At 32.1% G+C, this 8,311-nt stretch overlaps 2 protein-coding genes across 2 annotated transcripts; one reads left to right on the forward strand and one right to left on the reverse strand.

Moving 5' to 3' along the window:
* The first annotated feature begins 1,079 nt into the window (after window positions 1-1,079).
* On the forward strand, window positions 1,080-2,432 carry LOC113854063 (aquaporin TIP1-1-like). The gene is made up of 3 exons (XM_027484896.1): window positions 1,080-1,305; window positions 1,516-1,766; window positions 1,873-2,432. The coding sequence occupies exons 1-3, from the start codon at window positions 1,173-1,175 to the stop codon at window positions 2,245-2,247; spliced, it is 759 nt and encodes a 252-aa protein (XP_027340697.1). The 5' UTR covers window positions 1,080-1,172; the 3' UTR covers window positions 2,248-2,432.
* A 1,903-nt stretch (window positions 2,433-4,335) lies between these two features.
* Window positions 4,336-5,337, reverse strand: LOC113854518 (transcription factor MYB59-like). Its single transcript, XM_027485534.1, has 3 exons — window positions 5,201-5,337; window positions 5,000-5,129; window positions 4,336-4,837 (listed from the first exon to the last, which is right to left on the reverse strand). Exons 1-3 carry the CDS (start codon window positions 5,334-5,336, stop codon window positions 4,336-4,338), a joined length of 768 nt encoding a protein of 255 aa, XP_027341335.1. The 5' UTR covers window position 5,337.
* Between the last annotated feature and the right edge of the window lie 2,974 nt (window positions 5,338-8,311).

Below are 8,311 nucleotides of genomic sequence, written 5' to 3' on the forward strand. Positions count from 1 at the left end.
AACCTATGGACACAAAAGTGATAAAATTATCCATCAGTGACAGAATATACATGGCAATATTACAGCGGCGCCACTTTACATATTTCCTGCTCAGAGCAACGTTTTAAAGGATTAATCTTCATGCTTGGAATGATCACATTCATGGAAAACAACTTTGTCATACCTCCAACATTACGACCAAATAAGAGCCAATCATTTCCTGGGCCATGCCCTACCTTTTAAATCTGGAGCTGGCTTGAAAATAATTCACCAATATCTCACGTTTGTTAGGATCATTATTCATTATACCTAGCTCTTCTCTCATCATCTCCACCAAGCACGTGGTCTTCATTGTAATTTACTTTCTGGTAAAAAAATTAGAAAAGATAAATTACTATTTGAATCATTTGATTTTTTTCAAAGGTCTTGTTAGGATGCATTAAAAAAAATATAGGAGTGTATTTTTACATTTTTTAACAAAATATTTTTATCTTTTATTTCTTAACCAGTATCCCTTTCTTTAAAACGTGAAAATTTAATAGAGAAACATGCAAAAACCATTGTATCTATAGATTACATGCATCTAAGGGTTTAATATGCATTAAAAATAATGAAAAATAGTGTCATCAATAATATTTGATAATAAAAATTTTGTGCTTATAATTATTTAACCAATGTCCTTACAGTAAAAGTTAGCATAAAATCAATTGAGGACACTAACACCACCAAATCAAGCAACATTTTAAGAAAAGTAAAACGAACTCATTTTCAATGAAACTTGTGTAGTTTTAGTAATAATGAATCCCTGGCAACAGCAATGAGCCGGTCCACATCACCGGCCAGTAAATTAAAATTCAAAGAGTCGGTTAATTGGGTCCAAAAGGTTGGACATTGATTGAAGGACCTGTGATTAGTGCTTGGTCGGTGATTAGTGATTGGTCCACATCATGTTGTACACGTGGCACCACACCCTAAACAATAGAGGGGTGGCAAAGAGTTTGAATTTTCTTTGATGCCTTGTCCTTTGTCCCTCCCTCGTACCCCGATAACTCTAGTGTTGTGTAGTATATAATACATCCATAACCATTTACCAAAAGTTCATAGCAAAACATAAAATAACAACTAGAATTAAGGCATTCGCTTTTACTCTAAGCTGGAAACTGTCTTAGACAAGAGAGAGGGAAAATAAGAAGATGCCGATTTCCAACATTGCCATCGGAAATTCTTCGGAATTCCGCCAAGCCGATGCGCTTAAGGCTGCCCTTGCTGAGTTCATCTCAATGCTCATCTTTGTTTTTGCTGGAGAAGGCTGTGGCATGGCTTATAGTAAGCCCTTTCAATTTGTGTATTTAAAAACATGATGAATTCTTGCTAATTTTAACATGAATCTAAACACATGATTTTCATCATCTAAAAATGATTTTTTTAATAAAATATTAATGATTTCAAAATTAATATTTTATTTATGTATTTAACTCTGCATTGGTTGAACATGCAGTAATAACGTACTGTGTGACCTCTTTTATGCCTTGGCAGATAAATTAACAAACAATGGTTCAGCAACAGCATCTGGGTTAGTAGCAGCGTCTTTGTCACATGCCTTTGCACTTTTTGTGGCGGTCTCTGTTGGTGCTAACATTTCTGGAGGTCATGTCAACCCTGCTGTCACATTCGGTGCCTTTGTTGGTGGCCACATTACTCTCTTTAGAAGCATTTTGTACTGGATTGCTCAGTTGCTTGGCTCTGTGGTTGCATGCTTGCTCCTTAAATTTGCCACTGGAGGATTGGTAACACTTACCATTACACAACATCATTATGACCTTGCCCTTTTTAGCTTTTTGCTAAATTTTTTTATTAAATATATGTCTTTTGTTTGTTACATTAACGTTGTAGGAAACATCTGCATTTGCACTGTCCTCTGGGGTGGGTGCTGCCAATGCACTAGTGTTCGAGATCGTGATGACTTTTGGTTTGGTTTACACTGTGTATGCAACTGCAGTGGACCCAAAGAAGGGTGACCTTGGGATTATTGCTCCAATTGCAATTGGTTTCATAGTTGGTGCTAACATCTTGGCCGGTGGTGCATTTGATGGTGCATCCATGAACCCTGCTGTTTCTTTTGGGCCTGCTGTTGTAAGCTGGACATGGGCTAATCACTGGGTCTATTGGGTCGGCCCATTCATTGGTTCTGCTATTGCTGCTCTTATCTACCAATTTTTCTTCATTAGCCCAAATACTTATCAACAGCTCCCCACCACTGATTATTAGAGCTAATTTTAAACAAACTCCTCACTTTTTCAATTGAAAGTGGGTTGGGTTTTTCTAGCTTCGTTTGTAGTCTATGTTCTATGTTTATTATCTTCAATTTGCTTCATTGTTAGTTTTAAATGTTGATTTCCGTGAATTTTGTTCAGTTTTGTAACATCTCTTTTTAAATGTGTTCATTTCTTCTTCTAAACTACGAAGTGTTAGCCAAACTTTATCGTTGGGTAAAATCATTTAGGACCCTCTACGTGAAAGAATTAAAATAAATAAAGCTTCGAAAGAGAAGAAAATCGATGCACTTGACAGAGGCTTAGGCCTTTGTCGGTTTTTCCAAGGAACACCACACTAAACAATGCAAATTAATGAATGCAAAGCGCCGATTTTTCAAAAGAAGAAGTGAAAGAAAATAAAAATGCCTGTGCGGATGTTCAATAAAAAAATTAGTTACCGTCAACCAACATATTTTTCAAATAATACATGCTTAATCTCCTTAAGCAAAGTTTCAAAATTGGAATGGAATCATACAACTATAGATGATCAAAATTTAAAGTTAATATACCTCATAAATAGATAAAGTATGAATAAATATTATAAAGTGACTAATATGAAGAGTAAAAAAGTAATACATTGACTATTATTTCTTATTTAAAGTAAACTAAATTTATAAAATAATTCAATTTAAATCAACAGTATAAATATACCATTATTTGCCTACTTCATATATTTTCTTAGCAGAAGACCTGAATCCATAAAGCAACAAGCTTATATACTCCAAAAGAAAGTATTTTATTAACTATATTTTTAAATTTTCTGTGAACTTTTGTACTTGGTTCAGAGAACTCGATCGAAACCAAAAAATTATTAACTCTTGATTTTTTTTAAAAATGGTTTATTTTTTATATAAAACAATAATTAAAATAAATATTTTATAAAATTAATGGCTGATAAAATATTTTTAAAATTTTAAAGATAAAAATGCTTGACTTATATAATAGGAAAGATTAATTTTTAAAAAAATATTTATTTAAAAGAATCTGAGATCAGTGATCCAAGAATAACAATATTCCATTGAATTGAAAACATAACGTGAATATCTAATCGGTAATCACCTGAATGTCTCGTATCTTTCTTATCTGACAAATGATCACGATTGTATAACAAATATATATTATATATCCGTGCAATTTATGGAATTCTAAAAATATTAAGATAAAAAAATATTAAATTTAACTTCAATGATTCATTGATAATAATTTAAAAAAACAAATATATCAATCTCAAATTGTTAATTTTAAATGTTTTAGAACTAATCATTTAAAATGCATAAATTAAAGATATTATATTATACTTAATATTTCAAATATGAAATTTAAGACTATCAAACTGGACCAAGTTAATTAGTGGATTAGTTTGAAAAATAACCCGACATAAATAGCGGGTAGAATTTTTAATATGCAAATTCGATCTTAATTTATCTCAGTTTAATTCTGCTAAAAAGTTGTCCTTTTAGCATGCATAATTAGAGATCAAAAAAGAAAAAATTGTTATTTTCCTAAGGTTGAAAATTCAGCCCCCACAATTTATTATTGCATTTTGTCTCATTGCTTTGCGAAGCATGGCTTATTCTTAAGCATCCAAATCAGCAAATGTCTATTTTGGCCACGTGACAGCACATGCATCTTATCTTATCTGGTTGATCTGAATGATACGCATGTCATGATTTTGATCGAAGAGGGTGCATAGACTATTCATGCATATTCTTGTATATCTACTAATATAAAAAACGAAAGAGCTATATTGGTAGAAGTGTAGATCAGATTGAAACTTAATCAGATGCAAACAAGTGCTTGATATTTTACATTCAAACATACCAACTCGCTATCCTATTGGATGTCTTTGAAAGTAAAAGCACTTAAACATTGAGATAGACTACAGTTATGCTCGAGATTTATTACAGCTGGGTCACACTAACGGAGAACCCTGCCAAAAGCTTAAAGATGCAATGCTATACATGTTAGACTTACATTCTTAATACAAGTGGCACACATATGATATGAACAAAATATTGATTGGAAAAAGAATCCTCATTAATTAGCCGGTTAGAAATGCACTGTCTTGTGCATAGCAAGAAAAATATGGGTCATTCATCGGAAAAAACATGCTTTCTTCATCCATCACCCATAGAGGGTCTGAAGAATACTCCCATGATGATGGAGAAGGAACTCGTGGACAAGAGAAGTTGCAACCCTCTTCACTGTGCCCATCATACACTGGCTGCAGAATCTTCTCTTCTGACATATCAATATCTTTCCATATATCATCCATGGTGATGAATCCTTGTTGAACCTCTCCTATCTTAACTTGGGTTGAACCTATGAGACAAGGACCACCCGTGTCATAAAAGCTTTCTTCCCCGGCTTTTTTGGAAGCATGTGAATCCACTGCATGATTGTTTGAGGATTCTGATGACGAATGAACACTAGAAGCTTCTCCTCGCTTTTTGTCTTGAGCCTTCTTCCTCATCAGAGTTCTCCAATAATTCTTAATCTCATTGTCTGTGCGCCCTGGTAATTTCCTAGCAATTCTTGACCATCTGCATGTCTCAAAGTAACTCTTATTAGATTTGAAATAAAGGGTGAATAATTAAAAAAAAAAGAATATATATTATATTATATAATTAAGAAGCATATATATATATATATAAGAAAACAACATATATGTGTATGCATATACATATGTTGCCAAATGAATTAACCTATTTCCCCATTTAGCGTGAAGGTCCAAGACGAGGCGCTCTTCCTGGGGTGTCATCTTCCCACGTTTGAGACCAGGATGAAGGTAATTAACCCAACGTAACCTGCAACTTTTACCTGTTCTATTCAAACCTACAACAAAATGAGGTGGTTAAAGGGCGCTTCTTCCATGCATAATCTATTGTATTATTGCCTAATAGTAGTGTCTCCCTCCACCTTCAAACCTGATACCTTAGCTAAAAAGTCCCATCTACGGTCTCCGAGCAAGCCCACAAAGGAGACCAATTTCAAGTCTTCCTGTTCTGTCCATGGCCCTTTACGCACTTCCTGTTGAACCATTTTCCAATATTTTCTCTCAAGGGAAGTTGATCTCTCATGCACCCAACACCATCATTTATATACGCCTCCTCATTGTCTTTTTGTTTATCAAATATTAACAAGTGTCCCCCCCTAAATAATTTCATATATTTCTAATAAAAAATTATTTTATTTTCTTAAATAGAAATTATCAGGGCTTTTTATTTTATAATTAGTATTTTTTTTTTATAGATTACACGGTTATTATTAATTTAAAATAAAATCTTAAAATATATTATATAAATATTTTATTATGTTAATTAAAATTAAAGTAAAGAGATAAAATTTTTGAAATATAAAAAATAAACTATAAAATTTAAAATATAAATTAAGATTAAACTAAAAAAATAACACTTTAAATACTCTCTCGTTTAAAATAACTCTTAAAAATATTTCAGTTTAACAGTTGAGATAGATAAGCAATTTCGCATATCCACCGTTCATGGGTGGTCCGCGTGGTCATTCGGTCAATTGCTAGTTCCTAGGCCCAATGTCATTCGGAGGATGACGTCATCCATTACATGGAAATAATCAGAGTAATCGATCAATCTGTCGATGTAACTCTCAGGAATTTTATTTTATTTTCTGTACCCATTCACACTGCTTAATTAATATTGTTTTTAGTGACTTGAGCATTTGTGATGAAACAAAGTCACTACGTTGGATTGAACTTATCAGACAGATGTTTGTAATCTCCTGTTCCACTCTCCACTGCTTTATCGCCATGACAATTTTTTCTATTTAATTAATGGTATCTTGAACTCGGAAGAGATGAAGTTTTCTTGTAGGTGCTTCAAAGCTAACACAAGTTCAGACTAAGCGACAGAATTTGTGTAATATATTTTATTTATATATTTTTGCATATAATTATCCTTTATGAATAGTCCTAAGCATTTATTATCATATAAAATAATAAGGCTTTTTTTTTTGTCTTTAACATTTTATTGGGGGTAGCTAAAACCCTCTCTAAAATTATAATTCCAGAATACAAGTTACTAAAGTGGATGAAACCATGCAACGTGAGCGAAAAAAATTAAGAAAAATTAGCTTGACTTTAAAAAAATGGCACTTGCAATGCATGTGTGAAATCTGGATTGGAGAAATAATCAATGGTATTGAGTTCGAATGATTTGTTTCCAAATGCGTGATATTTTGCATGATACCGAAACTCAAAACTTGAATGGGTGAGGGAATTAAGTTAACGAAGTAACCATGAACCTTCTTGAAAACTTTGATGCATACTGTGTTGTGTCCCTTGACTACTGCAAAGGCCGGGGCAGAAAACATAAGAGAAAGTAGAAGGGACAAAACTTTGAAGAATATAGGAGGAAATCGTTAAGATGTTTTACAGGCAACCTTTTTCTCTCAAATATAATAATGAAAATGGATTGATATATTAATATGGAAACTATTGTTAGACAAATCTAAGCATCCATAGTTTGTGTGTGGTGCCCCCAGCAGCGGTAGTGTGGTATTATGTCGGGCCAGTTTAGGTTATTAAATAATAGGATATTCCAAGTTGATGGATGCGCCAAATGAAGTTATCTTCAATAAATATTAATGGGTTGATTTCAATTAGGCATCTATAGACAAGATGTGCTACGTGTACACCTTTTGTGTTTGCAAAAATATAGTAAATTCTCGGGCACTTAACTTTCACGCAAATTATTCAATAATATGGTAATTTAACTGTAACTTTTCAAAATAGTAAAATTGATAAAATTCAATGGTTATAAAATTAGAAAAAAAATACTCTTAAAATATTTAATCTCTACTTAGAAATATATATATATAAAGAGAGAGAAAAAATGTTAGGGGGGATAGATGCCCCCGTAAGACTGTGTGAACAAGTCTATCCCTAGTTCCAGACTAACTTATCATCCAAATTAGGTTCATTCGAAGCAAGGATCTGCTCCAAGATTCATGCCAGGAACTATAAAAGAAATATTTATTCATAAATAAAAATTATCAAATAGTAAAATAAATTTTATTAAAAATATACGCTATTAGAGATTATTTTAATATTAAATTATTAATAAATAATATTGTTTTTTGTAATGTACAAATGGTACCTTATTTGGCCTTCTATTGGAAATGCTTTTGGCGTCAAGAGGCAAAGCTCGACTTCTATCTCATAATTTTTGGTATGTTTAGTTTCGCGTTAAACACACACGTGCGTCCAAATTATACTGTGATGATCACTTGCACCGTAATGTACTAAGATCCTAGTACATAATCTATATATTCTCCTAGTATTATTCTACATGAATATAGTGTCTTTTAGGAATAGCTATCCCCATTAAAACATCTCCTACACAACTCGGTTTTAATCCACTAAAGTAGAACCAAAGAACGGTGGATCATCCAAACTATTGCCATGATATTCAAAACCTCCTTTTGTAATGGACTAATTAAACACTCCAAGGGATGATGTAATGTAATGCTCAAAAATATTTACAATGCAACAAACTCAACAAAGTAAGCAAAAATAGATAAATTGAAAATATTTATCATATATATGTAATTAAAAAACCTACACTTTATCATATATTCGTTTGAATAATTAAATGACATCATACCAATAGTTGGTGGTGAATATTAAATTTAAAAACGTGTATGAGAACTATACAATACCTGTTATCATATTAACATTTTCTTTATATATATATATATACTATGAAAGAGTACTACTGATGTTGGTGCCCCACAAAAAGAAATAATCATTCTTCATTGAAATACAATAGGAAGTATTGAGAATCGATATGAGAAAATGCTATTAATATATACTTCAAGAAATAACAACTTCATAAGCAAAATTTTTTAACCAAGTTGGCGATAATTTCTTTCATAATAATGACATATAGATAAATGATTAAGCAATTCAAAAAATATTTAATTTAATTTTGGGTACTGGACCACTTAGAATTAGTGGCGGCTTTGACAGTGTCTTTACCATT

This window comes from Abrus precatorius, unplaced genomic scaffold (genome assembly GCF_003935025.1).
Source record: "Abrus precatorius isolate BTA unplaced genomic scaffold, Abrus_2018 Scaffold11, whole genome shotgun sequence".
Taxonomy (NCBI): Eukaryota; Viridiplantae; Streptophyta; class Magnoliopsida; order Fabales; family Fabaceae; genus Abrus; species Abrus precatorius.

Coding starts and splice junctions, on each gene's coding strand:
- LOC113854518 (XM_027485534.1), bottom strand. CDS start 5,336: ATGGTTCAACAGGAAGTGCGTAAAGGGCCATGGACAGAACAGGAAGAC. Junction 5,130..5,200: donor TTTGAAGGTGGAGGGAGACA/CTACTATTAGGC, acceptor ATTTTGTTGTAG/GTTTGAATAGAACAGGTAAA. Junction 4,838..4,999: donor CACGCTAAATGGGGAAATAG/GTTAATTCATTT, acceptor TGAGACATGCAG/ATGGTCAAGAATTGCTAGGA.
- LOC113854063 (XM_027484896.1), top strand. CDS start 1,173: ATGCCGATTTCCAACATTGCCATCGGAAATTCTTCGGAATTCCGCCAA. Junction 1,306..1,515: donor AGGCTGTGGCATGGCTTATA/GTAAGCCCTTTC, acceptor ATGCCTTGGCAG/ATAAATTAACAAACAATGGT. Junction 1,767..1,872: donor AATTTGCCACTGGAGGATTG/GTAACACTTACC, acceptor TTAACGTTGTAG/GAAACATCTGCATTTGCACT.